Raw genomic sequence first — 17095 nt, 5'->3', positions numbered from 1 at the left:
CAGTCCATGTGGATCTGGAGAAGGCATTCGACCGTGTGCCCCGGAGCGCTTTGTGGGGAGTGCTCTGGGAGTATGGGGTCCGGGGCCCTTTGCTAAGGGCTGTCCGGTCCCTGTATAACCGGAGCAGGAGCTGTGTTCGCATTGCCGGCAGTAAGTCAGACCTGTTCCCGGTGCATGTTGGACTCCGCCAGGGCTGCCCTTTGTCACCGGTTCTGTTCATAATTTATATGGACAGAATTTCTAGGCGCAGTCAGGGGCCGGAGGGTGTCCGGTTTGGGAACCACAGGATCTCATCTCTGCTGTTTGCAGATGATGTCGTTCTGATGGCTTCTTCAAACCGGGACCTGCAGCATGCACTGGGACGGTTTGCAGCCGAGTGTGAAGCAGCTGGGATGAGAATCAGCTCTTCCAAATCTGAGGCCATGGTTCTTGACCGGAAAAAGGTGGCTTGCCCTCTTCGGGTGGGCGGGGAGTCCTTGCCTCAAGTGGAGGAGTTCAAGTATCTCGGGGTCTTGTTCACGAGTGAGGGATGGATGGAGCGTGAGATTGACAGGCGGATCGGTGCAGCGTCTGCAGTGATGCGGGCGCTGTATCGGACCGTTGTGGTGAAGAAGGAGCTGAGTCGAAAGACAAAGCTCTCGATTTACCGGTCAATCTACGCTCCTGCCCTCACCTATGGTCATGAGCTTTGGGTAGTGACCGAAAGGACAAGATCGCGGATACAAGCGGCCGAAATGGGCTTCCTCCGCCGAGTGGCTGGGCGCTCCCTTAGAGATAGGGTGAGGAGCTCAGTCACACGGGGGAGCTCGAGTAGAGCCGCTGCTCCTCCACGTCGAGAGGAGCCAGCTGAGGTGGCTAGGGCATCTGATCCGGATGCCTCCTGGACGCCTCCCTCGGGAGGTGTTCTGGGCATGTCCCACCGGGAGGCGGCCCCGGGGAAGACCCAGGACACGCTGGAGGGACTATGTCTCTCGGCTGGCCTGGGAACGCCTTGGGATCCCCCCGGAGGAGCTGGAGGAAGTGTCTGGGGCGAAGGAAGTCTGGGAGTCCCTGCTTAGACTGCTGCCCCCGCGACCCGGCCCCGGATAAGCGGAAGAAGATGGATGGATGGATGGATGATTCCTAATGGTAATTAATGGTGACTCAGTGAGACTGTAGCACCACCCTCAGGACAAACTCAACTTTGCACACAAGGAAACACCATGAAATTCTGTGAACATATTCTGGCTTTCTTTTGATTAATTATCACACGGCCTTTCCTCTAGCACCACCACCCTCTCTGTTCAGTACTGTGAAGTAATAAACATGTTACGAACACATTTTATGTCTTATTTGTCACCCATCTGTATATATGTGATGTCCCGCCATACTGTAGGGTGTGTGCTGCTACATTATGTGCTGTGTTGCTACAATGTTAGGCCTTTTGGCCATTTTCTGGCCTGCTCACAGAGTACAAATGTATTTAGTCAAAAGCTCTCATTTCCTACTGCCGCTTAAAATCTAATTCACATCAAACCACATGGACTTCAGATCATAGTAGGGGACAGAGCTGCAAATATATTTTAATTTTACATTACTTTCAAAACATTTGCTAACTTGGCATGACCCAGGCTTTTAGAAGGTATTGCTTCACTTTGTCTCTGCTTTTTAGTCACTGTCGATCTGTAAAAACATTTGCTTTCGCGGTTTCTGAATCAGTCTGTTGGTTGTATAACAGCTCTTTACTATTTTAGCAGCGTTTGTTTTTTCCCATGTGAACGTGTGATGCCAGATGCATGCTTGCCACCCAGAATGACAGTTGCAAGGTGACCTCACCCTGTATGGCTGTCTTCCATTTGGTGATTGTGGTGTGCAGCGAGTTACATAGCATCGAGGGGCCAGGGAATTCACACACCACCATTCTGGTACAGACAGACAGTTGGGTTTTGGAGCGCAGCAGCACTACTTTTGTCATGACTGCAGCTTTGCAGCAATGTATAAATTTTGATTGTCTAATGTACTGAAAGACTAATTTCAGTTAGTGAAATACAAAAAAGACATTCACAAATCCATCATTGTATTGATAACTTTATAAAAAATTCAAAATTAACTGTTTGTAATAAAGTACCTTTGGAGGTAACAGCAAAAAGTGTTTGACATTACAAAGTGATAAAGATGTCAACTGAACAGACACTTAAACATTTTAAAAAGCATTTATTGATAACTCCCTGACCACACCCTCAGAGGGCGATGTGGCGTTGGCTGGCTACCTGGATTTCACCATTATCTGTAAATTCATTCCTCAAAACAGAAATACAAAAAAAACAATTAAATTCAACTGAAGCAGTAGTACAAACTCCACAAACAACAAAGAACGTAAAGTACCATACATTGCCAAATTCGCACAAACATTACCAGTGCATCTACAAGCATCTGTGTGTGTGTCCAGTGTCACCCAGTAAGCTGCAACGCAGGCTAAAATATCAGCACAAAATTAATAAAAAAAATTTTTTTTCTGTTCATTGAGTTCTGGAGCCACATCATCATTCTTTAGCATAGAAGTCAAACAGGGATCTAAAGGACAGGCAGACAGATTAACCGTTCAAAATGGGGAACTCGTGTATAAAAAAAACAAAAAACCCCAAACTCATCCTCTGGCTTCTGAGCAGTGGCTGTTAACTGCTAATAGAACTGCATCTAAAAAAGGTAAACCACATTCCCCACACACAGGAAAAACCCATCTGTGGGCCTACTGATGTCTGGCTGACCGTACTTTCCCTGGGATGCATTCATTTATCAGTTCTATACATCAAGCTAACATTCACGCAGCCATATGTGCATCCACCCATCTACATTGTTTGTTCTTTAGTATATTTAGAGCATGTCATCTTCGCCTCCTCCGTACATGTCGGCCAGTTTCTTGAAGCGGGGTCCCCATTCATGGAGGCAGTCGTAGTCCTGGTCTCCGCTGCTTGACGAGTTCAGAGAGGAGAGGCTTCCTGCATCAGAGCCGCCTCCTTCATAGTCGAACACCAGCAGGGAGTCATATGGGGGTGCTGTCGGATCATTGTCAGCTGCTTTCAGGTTCTGAGAGAGGAGGATGGATGGATGTGTGTGTGTGGGAAGAAAGAAAGAAAGAAAGAAAGAAAGAAAGAAAGAAAGAAAGAAAGAAAGAAAGAAAGAAAGAAAGAAAGAAAGAAAGAAAGAAAGAAAGAAAGAAAGAAAGAAAGAAAGAAAGAAAGAAAGAAAGAAAGAAAGAAAGAAAGAAAGAAAGAAAGAAAGAAAGAAAGAAAGAAAGAAAGAAAGAAAGAAAGAAAGAAAGAAAGAAAGAAAGAAAGAAAGAAAGAAAGAAAGAAAGAAAGAAAGAAAGAAAGAAAGAAAGAAAGAAAGAAAGAAAGAAAGAAAGAAAGAAAGAAAGAAAGAAAGAAAGAAAGAAAGAAAGAAAGAAAGAAAGAAAGAAAGAAAGAAAGAAAGAAAGAAAGAAAGAAAGAAAGAAAGAAAGAAAGAAAGAAAGAAAGAAAGAAAGAAAGAAAGAAAGAAAGAAAGAAAGAAAGAAAGAAAGAAAGAAAGAAAGAAAGAAAGAAAGAAAGAAAGAAAGAAAGAAAGAAAGAAAGAAAGAAAGAAAGAAAGAAAGAAAGAAAGAAAGAAAGAAAGAAAGAAAGAAAGAAAGAAAGAAAGAAAGAAAGAAAGAAAGAAAGAAAGAAAGAAAGAAAGAAAGAAAGAAAGAAAGAAAGAAAGAAAGAAAGAAAGAAAGAAAGAAAGAAAGAAAGAAAGAAAGAAAGAAAGAAAGAAAGAAAGAAAGAAAGAAAGAAAGAAAGAAAGAAAGAAAGAAAGAAAGAAAGAAAGAAAGAAAGAAAGAAAGAAAGAAAGAAAGAAAGAAAGAAAGAAAGAAAGAAAGAAAGAAAGAAAGAAAGAAAGAAAGAAAGAAAGAAAGAGAGAGAGAGAGAGAGAGAGAGAGAGAGAGAGAGAGAGAGAGAGAGAGAGAGAGAGAGAGAGAGAGAGAGAACAAGAATCAAACCATATTTAAAAAAACATGACTATAAGCAACTGGGACACCAAATGTCTGAATTCTAGAATTGTATAGCGCGTGCTGACCATAACCTATAAGGGAAGAAGAGTATACATTGTGTGTATACTCTGATAAAAGGTTGCTGAAAGCTTTGCCATTTAAATAAAGTGAAATACTGCATATCACTGGGAGATTTTTGAAAATGCTCTAGTGTTTGAGATTTCAAATATTTGACTCACATCGTCAATGAAGTTGCCGATTTCCTCCGGGTTGGCAGGGCGAGGCCGGTACCGAGGAGCCGGCATGAAGCTTGGCACCACGTCGTTCCTGAACACCTCGGGCCGGTTGTCCAGACCACGGTGCAGAACACTCAGATCATAGTCCTGATGATGAACACAAGATCTTGCATCTTTCATTTCATCTGTTTCATCCTCATCTTTCATCTGTATCACCCAATAACTACTCACTATAACTAACCACTAAGGCACTGGAACTTCCACTGGGCTTTCCTCCTGAATCTCTGTTGTACATCTGAACTGAGGAACTGATGATCTACCGAAGTTAGAATACAAGTCCGGTTGGTGAATATCAGACTTCGCACTGACTTTAACCAAGTGCCTGACCAACAGCACTGCACGGCTGCAAATGTAGCCAATGTTTTCTGTTCCTGACTTTGACGTACTGCCTTGATTACTTTAAGTAACGGTATGATATGAGTCTGAAGAGCCGCATCATAAAGAAATTAGTCCCAACCTCTGTCTTAATTTACCTGATCGTCCTCTCCGCCTCCCTCTTCGTCATAGTAATAGATGTTGTCTCTGATATCGTCGTCCTGCAGTAGAGGCTCCTTCTTCTCTCCTCTTCTCCGTCTCGCAAACAGCAGCAACAGCAACAGCAGCACTGAGCACACAGAGCACAAAGCTTAATACAACACACCCACATGATTCAGTCGCCACAAGTCCAACCGTTACTACAGAGCAGAGAAATGTATCACATCCTCTTCCTCTGTGCCGTATAACTCCATCGTTGTCCAAAAACTATTAAAACATCAGTGAGCCACACTGTTGCACTGGGTGACGTGTTCCCTCATCGCCATGAACACACACGGAGTTTATTTGGACTCAATCCCACACACACACACACACCACGCTGCCAGAAATACTCACTAGAACACCAAATGTGGATTAATCCGCTGCTGAAAATAGTCCCCAACAGATGCACTATTTCACCTGCCTTATCCTTTAGAACTCCCCACAGCTGGTCTGAGCACAGCGTCCTACAGACCACCTTGATGGCACTACAGCTGCAGTTTCAGGTTAGGCTTTTCATTGGGTCCTACTGAACTGAATAAAGTCTCTTACAGGGTTCCAACCATTGTTGTAATGCAAACCTTCATGACTTCCCCTTGATTATGATAAGCATCTTTTCATATTTAATTAAAATCAAACAGACTTACTGAGCAGCAACAGGATGCCTCCCAGTATTCCCAGGATTACCGGCAGATTGGTGCCACCTGCCACACGCCCTTTGCACAACACTTCTTCCCCAGTGCAGTCACAGACTGTGGCCTGGACGGTGCTGTCCTGCTGCAGGCCCTGATTGTCTGAAACCCTCAGGACCACAGTGTAGTCTCCACTGGCCAGCTCAGTGGCTAAATTCAGGATGATGCCCGTTTCTGCAATAAAGAGGAAATTTTACTTTATAACCCCTGCATTGTTTGAGTTTGCCATTTTGTCAAATTCCAGCAATATTTTCACAGAAAAGCTGTGGAGGAAAAATTGTATGACTGCCTTTTTTCCCCACAAATAATTTAAAGCACATCCTTGCCTAAACAAACTAGCTTCCTTGTAAATATGTTGCATGACGGGTTTTTTTCTCCCACTTAACTGTTCTCAGGCATTGCTTGCTCCCATGTTGTGTATTGCCTCCCCAATAAACGCCAATCTTTCAATTCTCAGCAAACAATTCCTCATCTTATACCTAAACTGAAGCATCTCTGACCTAGTAGCTCAAACTTATTAAGTTTTGGAGCTTACTTTGTAAGTAGTGGAACACACCTGATATATTCAATTCAAATGTCAAACACATTTAACATTTTGGTTAGCTGAACAGAATACTTTCAGCACCTGAACACTTTAAAACAATTTTTACTCTTTTCTTGATCTAATTACATATTGTGGGTGTTTTCTGCTGACTTTTTAAACCTGAAGTGTTTTTTCTCCCCAGTAAGGACCTATGAGTTTTTCCTGGGACTGACTATTTGATTGGACGGCATTAGTTTGTGGCTTACTATGTGGAAAAACAACTTCCCCAGGGAGCAGGAAAGGTTTCATTTTCAGTCATGTATTAAGAGTGTGCATACTTGAGTCGTTCATCCTAGCGGTCCAGTTGGTCTTTGACGTGCCCTGTAAAGAGACGCTGTATGGAGCGCCAAAGCCCGGTTCGTCTTTATCGGTTACCGACAGCAGCTGAGGAACCGATGCCTTGTTACACACCTGGGAAAACACAATGTAATATGCAAATCTTTGTTTATGCTGTTCATATTACTGCACACCAGTGGCTTTTGCTTACTTTTAGTTAGTAATTAATTATTGACTTCATTAATTTGTCACATCTTGAATATTAGTATATTTTAAATCCCACCCATCACAGAATACAAGTTCTGCACCCAAAACATGTAAATTTCATCTGCACTAAGTTTGCTCAAAAACATGACAACTGAAGTGTTTGGGAAAAGAGATGCACCTTGATTGAACGTTCCTCGATGGTGGGTGCATTGTCATTGACATCTTCAAGCTGGATCATTAGAGTACCAGTTCCTGTGGCTGGGACTTCATCTGGTGAGATGACACACACACACACACACACACAGATCAAGATCAAAATACAGCTTAAAACCACCACACTAAGATTAAAATCTATACTTCGATAACTTAAACATACAAGTGTAAGTCTTGCCTCCCACCTACCATCGTCATATGCACCAATGAGTGCTGTGTATTTGTTGTCCTTGACGAAGGGGGACTCTCTGTCCATGACACTTTTCACCTTAATCAGGCCCGTCCCTTTGTCCACGTTCAGCCAGCCTGCAGGGTCTCTAATTATTCTATACCTGCACATAATCAAGAGAACCACAGAAAGATAAATGCTACGCAAGCGAGCTGATTACAACTTACACGATTCACGGTGGGGCTTACTATGAATGTGTTCTTTGCGTTTTGTTTGGGTATACTGGGGGGGGGGCTAAATACCAGGCAACCACTTAAAACACACTGAAACACAGGAGAACATTTAGAATCCTCTTTCAAAGCAGAGTGATGCAATAGAGAAAAACTTCTCAGTGTTTGCTGATGCTGGTTGTGACTGCGCGCCAGCAAAACAACAGCTGAGAGGTGAACATGAAATGCACAAGTGGTTTCTAACAGATTTCACCAGCTTGAGGTGCAGCCTGCAGACAGATAACCTGAGGCAGGCCCTCAGTTTCAGCAAGACAAACATCTTACTCCCATCTAACAGAAAACATTGTATAGAAACAGACAAAAAAATTAAATCATAGCTTAAGTGTAATATAAAAATAAATTACAAAAACTAAAGGGTTTACTAACTTTTGCAAGACATAACTTCACATGTAGTAAATCCAGTCTACACTATTTAAGATGAATTGCACTAGCACGTTACAGCGAATAAAGACTCTTTTTGTTCCATACATAAACCCTGGGCATAGTTAAATGTTAGGAAATGTTAAGGGGTTTTCAGAGCCCTCTGCCCCACTATAACTACATGGTTACTCGTCTGGTGCTGAAAGATGAGAACTGTGTAGTATCAAAGTGTTGACATAGGATGTGCTGGAAATTACAGGTTAGAAGATTTGCAGCCCTTTAATAAGCTTCACCACATTCACTAAAATCTCTGTTACTCAGTCATCATCAGCAGACTTCAAAGTTTTAGTCAAGAGTGACATTTCCAGTCACTCTGCGGAACTTCTGAGGTTAAAGAATTGAAAGGGTCACCTAAAGCTTGTTTAACGATATTCTTTCCCCCCCCCAATTTCTCTTGCAGTGATAATCTTGTGATTAAATGCATGGTTCAAAGTAACAAGGACATCAGGGTTTGATCTTACATGACTTTCTGTTTGCGTGCAGTGTCTGGGTCAAGAGCAGTGTACTGCACCACGTCACTGTCAATGGCAAGGTCCTCCCGTTTTGACACAAGCTTCTCTACTGGATCAAAGACTGGAGCTTCATTGACGTCCTGCACAGTCACCAGCACTGTTGCAGTGGCAGTGGGCAGCGGAGTAGCAAAAGGAATGTCATTCTCCACTGCAACCAACAGAGTGTGCTTCCTGCTCTTCTCAAAGTCAAGACCCTGCTGGATGGAAGGAAAAGCACAGCAGCACAATTTATCAGACAAATGTCTTACAATTCGTTCTGCTTTACAACTAAAACCCAAATTCCTTCTAAATAATTAAATTTAATTATTTACTTACTGATTGCTACTGAAGAAACGAACAGGTCACACACATCACAACTTTAATATTGTGGCTTATTTGAGAATTCCTGGTTTACTTCCTACCTTGGTGGTAGAAATGATTCCTTCATTTTTTTGTCATTTCTTGTTTTCACAGTGAAAAGTCCTCCAGGATCACCACTGACAATTGTGAACTTGGCGTTCCAGGCTGGGGACTGTGGGTCGTCACCATCTGTTACTGACATCACAGTGACCTGAGTGTCTCCTTTATTTTCTGCTACTGTTGCCTCATACTGGGGGAATGCAAGGGATGTGTTAAGTGTGGGAGTGAAATACAGAAAAAGATTGGAAAAAGGCTGTTATTTGATAACAAGAGAAATTATTTTTTAACCTTATCCTTAATTTCATGGTCTGCATGGAAATCTCTGTTTAATACAGTTCATTCACTTAAGACTTGCCCTCTAACATCAAGTACATGATTTTTATGTAAAATGTCTCATCACATATGAAATGTATTGTTAAAGATGCAAATCATGTCAAACTTCCAGGACTAAAACCGAGATCCAATCTTACTTGAACTGTAAGTAAAATGACAACCTATTACATTACCAAAAATAATTATGGTGAGCTAACTTCTCTAGCCAGCCTGTTGTTGCCTTAAAGTTGACCATGTATGAACTGACTGTTTGCTAAGCCCGGCTTGCCAAGTTACTACCGTGCCTGTCAAGCTTTTTGTTCTTGTGCTTCATATATGGAGTTTAGGCTAAGGATAATGGGGGCAGATTTACGAATGGAAATCAGTCATTTTTAAAACACTGGGTCCTTGATTTCAGACAGAAATAATCAAAAGCAGCTTCTGTTGATTCTGTCATTTAGCTTGCCAGCTAAATGACAACTGGCAGATTTTAAAATCAGCACAGGGGCTTTTTCCTAATTGAACCTGTATACACAGTTGGTTAACACTAATATGCGACCGTTGCCGTTGGAAGTAACATTGGAAGTAACTGTTTTTGGAAAGGTGGAAAAAATGACAGCACTTCAAACTACAGGCCCATGGACACTGCTTCAGCATGGTGAGAACTCCGCAGCTTGACAGATCTGCTGTGCCTAGTTATGGTTGCTAAGCTATGATTTAACAAGTGCTCTACGGGGGAGGGGTTTAGCAAACTATACATTTCCAGTCACAAGTATGTTGTACTTACAGAGGGCTGAGCGAAGACCGGAGCATTGTCGTTGCTATCTGTGACAGTTAGGATTACTGTTGCTTCTCCAGCCAGCCCTTTTCCCTCCATGTCTGCCGCTCGTACCACCAGTGTGTGCGTTGGGTGTGCCTGTTAGGAGACACATACAATGAGTTTAACTCAGCAACTGGAAGGCTTAAACATTTTGCCGTCATTTTACAGACTCCGTTGGAACAGAATCCATTCAGAAACTTCATGCTTTAAATTTCAACAACGTTTTAGTAAAGGTGCCTTTTCATAGGATTTAGGTGTGTTTTAAATTACTTGAAATCCATAGCAAGACACAGCCTTCAAACTGAGCATAAAACCCTACATCTATGCCGCCTAATGTACTGACTTAAAAGGTGATATTAAACTTCATTTAAAAATTGTTAGTACTTTGTACTACAGTACAGAAAACCAAGTTCCCACAAGTGTCACATTGTGTGGTGAGATGTTGCACGATGACATCGTCTCAAGTCCCGTTGTTTAGATACTGCCTTCGACTAGGAACAGTTAGAAGCAATTGTGCTTTGGAGGTGGCTGCCGACAGTGATATGGATGTAGAATATTGAATGTTAATTGACACGCCAATGGGAAAGTAAGCAGTAACACAGTGATGACTAACTTGCATTCAAACATGGGGAAAAAATATTTAATCTGTACGACGCTGTCCGAATACAAAATTTACAGTGTGTAAAAAGGCAAAAGACCCTGCCTTGTACTTCATCGGCTGCTTCAGGATGGTTGGCACATCGTACAGTTTCTTCTGCATGAGAATTTGTTTTTGTTTTCCACCTACGCTAACCAATTTCCTGTATCCTGGTTTTGAATCAGTGTATCCATATCTGTAAGGCTGGTTATCGTTCAAAAAATGACGATACCGGTATCAAAACCAGTACCCTTAAAGTGATACCGATACCAATAGAATACTTCATTCGATACCTAAAATGCCTCCACTCCTCCCCATCCAAATCTTTACACAAATACATTTTCAAAGTGTTCTTTAATTCTATTTTAATGCACATTTTAATGAACGCTTGCAGTGATTGACTGTGAGCAAAGCCATAAGAATAGTCATTTGTTTCAAGATCTCGGTACAAAAAGGATCCAATGCAGGTATCGTTTGACTAAAGACGTTTTGATATTACTTGGTACTGGGTTATTTCGGTCGATACCTTTTTAAGGTATCCTTTAAAAAAAAAAAAAGGTATCGAGTACCGATATCCAGCCCTACATATCTGTCATATATATTGATTTCCGGATATGTCCGTTAATCTTTCCAGCCCTGCCTGTCAAGATCAGCCAATAGCAGATGGCTATATAAATTTACATGACAAGTTCCTATGATCAGTAGATTGACTGAGCTTCATCAGTAGTGTCATACAAATGTACCGTTAGATAGCAGACCAGAACACCATTTCAGTTGTCAGTGAGTCAGGCAGCTGAAATTTATTTTAAAAGCCTCACCTCTCTGTCTAGCCCACGGACTTCGATTCTGATGGCTCCAGTTTCTGGGTTGATGGCAAACAGGTCAGTGGGAAACTTTGGCTCCTGGCTTATAATACTGTAGTGGATATCTGCGTTGGCAGTACTTGGATCGTCAAGATCTGTGGCCACAACCTTAATCACCTCAAAACCTGATGAGAAAGAAGTCAGAGAAGCCTGTATACTTAATTTCAACTTCTAAGTATTCAGAGCACTTCATTAAAGAAGTGATTTACAAAATAAAGCTGGGACATAGGGACATACAGGGCCAAAAAATGTGTTTTAACTGCTATCATTAGCCAACTACGTTATTTTGTGGGTTTACAGGTTACATTAGAAAAAGCCCCTTTCAGGACTGGCAGATCCACTGTGTAGTAGTCCCCTAATGTGTTGGAGCAGGTCCTGGAGTTTACTGTATCCAAGTTTAGGAAAAACATTAGCACCTCTGCCCTGCTCTTCTCTCTTGTAAAAGTGAAAAATACTGTTGAACAATAAGAGACATCTTTTTCAGGCTTAAATGAGATCCACTGACAGTACCTATTGGTGAGGCCTCAGCAACTTCTCCCAGGTAGGTGGTTTGAGTGAAAACAGGATTGTTGTCGTTCTGGTCAATTACAATCACTGTAATATCCATAGGCTGTTCAGCATTTCCTGAACCATCTGCCACAGCATGCGCTTGAAACTGCACACAGACAAACACATTTCTGTTATAATACTGTAAATGCAAGAATAATCCATGTTGATGCTTTCATTCCATGTCACTGGAGCATGCAGGCGGGCGAAGCGACGCACATTCCTGCCCCTGGTTTCACACTAAATCACTGATCTACAGGTGGCAGTAACATGCCAAGATAGGCAGAGAAGAACAACACTGTTAGCAAGTAAACATGTATGGAAACAATGAAGGATTGTATAATATTTAAAATGTGGGCATTTTATTAGAATGTTTGCATTTTGGACAAAAATCTCTTTGCAGAATTGGGCATGGATCATACAGAAAGATACATACTGATTCAAGAAATCCTGCTATTGACCAAAACGTGAAAGGTGGTGTTTTAGTGTCACCATGTTTTCAGTTGATGTAGTTTTTGTTAATATAATTCAGAGAGGCTTTGAACTACAGCCCAGCGCAAGAGGACTGTTTTCTTAATCCCACTCCCAACCGCAATGTGTTAGTTCCAGACCACACGCATGAGCCGGTTACCATCATGTATTAAGAGCGCAACAGTGTGACAAGATGCGCATTTAGGCATCTTTATGCAAATTTGACCTACAGGGTGAATGGGAAGCAAATTCTTGTGAGCTAGTCCACTCTGATGGAGGCTTCAGGAAGCTCAGGATGCCTTACACAGCAATGTTTAAATGAGACTCGGCCGAGGAGACAATGATATCAGCAGTACACGGTGAAAGCCAGTGCAGTGCTGAAACCAAGTCTGAAGTTTCTCTTCCTGACCCACAATATTTATCCCCTACTAGCCTTATCGAGTCTAACGTGTTCTCCCTACAAGGTTATGCTTTTCTAGCCTAAATATGTGACTTCTAATGCTTCCCTCACGTTGGAATTAGGGGGGCACATGTTTTACATTTTAAAGGGGAGACAATCTGTTACATCCACATCTGAGACAGAGAAAGCAAACTACTGTCCTTGAGTGTCTCAGCAATGGAACTTCCCATCTATACAGCTGTCGTTATGAGTCTACTGCAGGAGACCGCAAAATGAACTAATGCTAGGGACACAGTGGCCGTTTCATTTCTGGGTTTGCAAGTGACCCCAAGTGTGACGTGTACCTCACCTGACACCCTCTAAGGAAAATTCCTTCACAGTGAATGTTTGGTCAACTTTTCAGCCCATCTTTAAAACCACACCACACCCAAAATGTATCCTCTTAGCACCAAACGTTCTGAGAAAACATCAGATTTTTTGTTTGGAGTAATATGAAGCTTTTCCAGGCTCAATTCTGATTTTGAACTGAGTCAGCAGAAAAACTGACAGCCCTGTTGTAACATAATCCAACATAAATGTTCTGTAATAAATACTGTCTTTATGAAGCTTGTTTTTACTCAGTTTTAATTATTAACAGCTTGTTGATTTAGCTCTATGGTAATTTTTTCAGTTGTATTCTATTGAATCACTGTAAAGAGCTCCTCCATACATGACAATGGGGTGGACAAATTATTTCACATTTCAATATAATGTAGTCCAATACTTAAGGATGTCCCAATCCGAGTCCTGTAATACTGGGTATCTGCTGATACAGAGTCCAATCTGATACTTAATAGTTACTTAAATGTTGATTAAATATGTATGACAAATTAAAATAACACGTGTCACAATTCAAATCATTTTCCAGCATAAAATGGTGGGTAACAGAGCACAAGTGTGTTCAGATGTTTCCCACAACTCCCTGCCTGATCCTAAAAAGTGGACAAAGAGTGTATATATAAAACTAACATCCGAGAGGATGCTTACCGTGTACTTGGTTTCTGTCTCTCTGTCCAGTGGTTGTGTGACATACAGATTACCAGTGTCTCTGTCCATGGTGAAAAGGCCAACAGGAGGCTGATCAGCTCCTGGACCAGAGATGCTGTAATAGATCTTCTTTACTTTATCTTCATTAGAACGGATCTGGACAAAAACACACCAGCACTGAGTTATTCCCCTGTCACAGACTACAACAACAGTTTCAATATTGCAAAACAATTTTAACTACAGTAAGGCAGTAGTGCTGAGGTCTTTGACTTATGCCACATTTAAATTTCTGAGGTAGAGAAACAGAGTGCCTCGTTACAATATTTTACATCTTTACTTCCTCTTACTTGAGATACTTTAAAGGGGAAGGGTCCTCTGTGATTCTCAGGAAAACTGATATCAGGAATGACCCATTCTCTCTTCTTCCTCCTCAGCCCTTCGGCAGACTTGGGGAAATGCAGAACAGGCACCTGTGGATCGGCTGTACTCTGGAAGAACATGTACATTTGTAGTCAGTTACAGTGCAACGCACACTAGACATTGGGCCGCCATTGGCCCAAAATGCTGCATCAGGGACATTAGAATGACACTGCATAACTATTTGATCAAGTTACTTTTGAAATAATTCAAGTCCTGGAAAAATGCCACTCTCAGCATCTTTTGTAAAGTAGCAATCGTTAACTGACAAGGTACTGTGCAATTTCTTACAGAAACACTAGGTTGTTTTTTATTCATGCAGGCAAAAACAAAATCTTACTGTATTGCACTATGTCAAGATGAATGCACACAGATTGATAATGATGTTAACTACTAGTAACTGCTAGCAAACAATTTTAAAATGAGAATTGCCTTAAATATCAACTACTTCTTCTGTTAGAACCTCCTCTCAGCATATAAAAAAAGCAACAGAAAACAACTGTAGGAGGTGTGGCCTCGTAGCTACGTAGTGAGAGACATGGGGGCTGTGGGAACACGGGCGACACTGACACAGAGCTCTGACTACCAGAGCTCCGTGTCTCCACTGGAAAGACTATTGGCACATTATGGCCCTCAGAGAGGCGCTGTGTTGGAACCCGTGTTGTAGCTGAGTTAACGGTTCTACTACAAGAGGCTCTCTGATGTGTGCGTGTGAGAGACTGTGGGGGAGTGTCAGTGGACAACTAGAACCGTGATGTTTTATCACTGCCGACTTTTTCACACTACTTTTCACAGTAAAAATAATCGGTGCTCCGATTGATCGTCCACTGACCATAATCGGCCAATATTCGCTCTAAAAAGTTTGATCAGTGGTCTCTATAAAGGCCAATCCGATGACGCAATGCTGCCCAGGTATATTAAGAGCAGGTGAGCAAGCGTTTGCAGACAAACACAGAGACAGAGATGTTAACTGGTATTATGTTAGAAGGCGTGGACACGGTGGATATTTAACGAGCATGGACCACGTAAATCAGCAGTGAACACACCTGGTTGGTGCCAATGTCATTCTGTACCATGTTGGCTTCAATACGTCACTAACAACAATCCTCCTCTACACGCGGCTCACCTGCTGTTGTGAAAGAAATTCAATATGGGAGTTGTGTTTTTTGGGCAACTTTAAAAATACACTGTTGGCAAAGAAAGTCAACGGCAGATACATACAGGGAGAGAGAAACAGAAAGAGGCAGGGCAAGACGGTGTGGGCGACAAATGGTCTGTATTTTAATAGCGCCTTTCTAGTCTTCCGACCACTCAAAGCACGTCACACACTACATATCACATTCATACAATAATGGCAGATTCTAACTGCTTTTCAGTTCAAGAAAATTAATCATTCATTCACACACACCGAAAGCACAGAGCTCGGGAGCAATTTGGGTCTCAGTGTCTTGCCCAAGGACACTTCGACACTTCGGCTGAGGGAAGCCGGGATCAAACTGCCGACCTTCCGATTGGTGGACAACCTGCTATAAAAAAAAAAAAAAAAAAAAAAAAACCCCGATGCAAATCATGTCAAACTTCCAGGACTAAAACCGAGATCCAATCTTACTTGAACTGTAAGTAAAATGACAACCTATTACATTACCAAAAATAATTATGGTGAGCTAACTTCTCTAGCCAGCCTGTTGTTGCCTTAAAGTTGACCATGTATGAACTGACTGTTTGCTAAGCCCGGCTTCGCCAAGTTACTACCGTGCCTGTCAAGCTTTTTGTTCTTGTGCTTCATATATGGAGTTTAGGCTAAGGATAATGGGGGCAGATTTACGAATGGAAATCAGTCATTTTTAAAACACTGGGTCCTTGATTTCAGACAGAAATAATCAAAAGCAGCTTCTGTTGATTCTGTCATTTAGCTTGCCAGCTAAATGACAACTGGCAGATTTTAAAATCAGCACAGGGGCTTTTTCCTAATTGAACCTGTATACACAGTTGGTTAACACTAATATGCGACCGTTGCCGTTGGAAGTAACATTGGAAGTAACTGTTTTTGGAAAGGTGGAAAAAATGACAGCACTTCAAACTACAGGCCCATGGACACTGCTTCAGCATGGTGAGAACTCCGCAGCTTGACAGATCTGCTGTGCCTAGTTATGGTTGCTAAGCTATGATTTAACAAGTGCTCTACGGGGGAGGGGTTTAGCAAACTATACATTTCCAGTCACAAGTATGTTGTACTTACAGAGGGCTGAGCGAAGGCCGGAGCATTGTCGTTGCTATCTGTGACAGTTAGGATTACTGTTGCTTCTCCAGCCAGCCCTTTTCCCTCCATGTCTGCCGCTCGTACCACCAGTGTGTGGTTTGGGTGTGCCTGTTAGGAGACACATACAATGAGTTTAACTCAGCAACTGGAAGGCTTAAACATTTTGCCGTCATTTTACAGACTCCGTTGGAACAGAATCCATTCAGAAACTTCATGCTTTAAATTTCAACACAACGTTTTAGTAAAGGTGCCTTTTCATAGGATTTAGGTGTGTTTTAAATTACTTGAAATCCATAGCAAGACACAGCCTTCAAACTGAGCATAAAACCCTACATCTATGCCGGCCTAATGTACTGACGAAAAGGTGATATTAAACTTCATTTAAAAATTGTTAGTACTTTGTACTACAGTACAGAAAACCAAGTTCCCACAAGTGTCACATTGTGTGGTGAGATGTTGCACGATGACATCGTCTCAAGTCCCGTTGTTTAGATACTGCCTTCGACTAGGAACAGTTAGAAGCAATTGTGCTTTGGAGGTGGCTGCCGACAGTGATATGGATGTAGAATATTGAATGTTAATTGACACTCCAATGGGAAAGTAAGCAGTAACACAGTGATGACTAACTTGCATTCAAACATGGGGAAAAATATTTTATCTGTAATGACGCTGTCCGAATACAAAATTGACAGTGTGTAAAAGGCAAAAGACCCTGCCTTGTACGTCATCGGCTGCTTCAGGATGGTTGGCACATCGTACAGTTTCTTCTGCATGAGAATTTGTTT

The 17095-nt window shown here is 41.8% G+C and overlaps 1 protein-coding gene across 1 annotated transcript in view; it reads right to left on the bottom strand.

Moving 5' to 3' along the window:
* Positions 1–2051: 2051 nt before the first annotated feature.
* Positions 2052–17095, bottom strand: part of LOC122884777 (B-cadherin-like) — a 30307-nt gene continuing 15263 nt past the window's right edge. Inside the window, 16 exon segments of the mRNA XM_044215111.1 lie at positions 2052–3066; positions 4228–4371; positions 4758–4888; positions 5445–5663; positions 6351–6483; positions 6734–6825; positions 6958–7100; positions 8109–8353; positions 8561–8584; positions 8587–8748; positions 9658–9786; positions 11146–11315; positions 11701–11845; positions 13634–13789; positions 13981–14121; positions 16290–16418. Coding sequence (XP_044071046.1) covers positions 2854–3066; positions 4228–4371; positions 4758–4888; positions 5445–5663; positions 6351–6483; positions 6734–6825; positions 6958–7100; positions 8109–8353; positions 8561–8584; positions 8587–8748; positions 9658–9786; positions 11146–11315; positions 11701–11845; positions 13634–13789; positions 13981–14121; positions 16290–16418 — 2376 coding nt within the window. The 3' untranslated portion in view covers positions 2052–2853.

Source organism: Siniperca chuatsi, linkage group LG11 (genome assembly GCF_020085105.1).
Source record: "Siniperca chuatsi isolate FFG_IHB_CAS linkage group LG11, ASM2008510v1, whole genome shotgun sequence".
NCBI lineage: Eukaryota > Metazoa > Chordata > Actinopteri > Centrarchiformes > Sinipercidae > Siniperca > Siniperca chuatsi.
The sequence above is the reverse complement of the archived record's forward strand: the minus strand, read 5'-3'. Positions and strand labels throughout refer to the sequence as shown.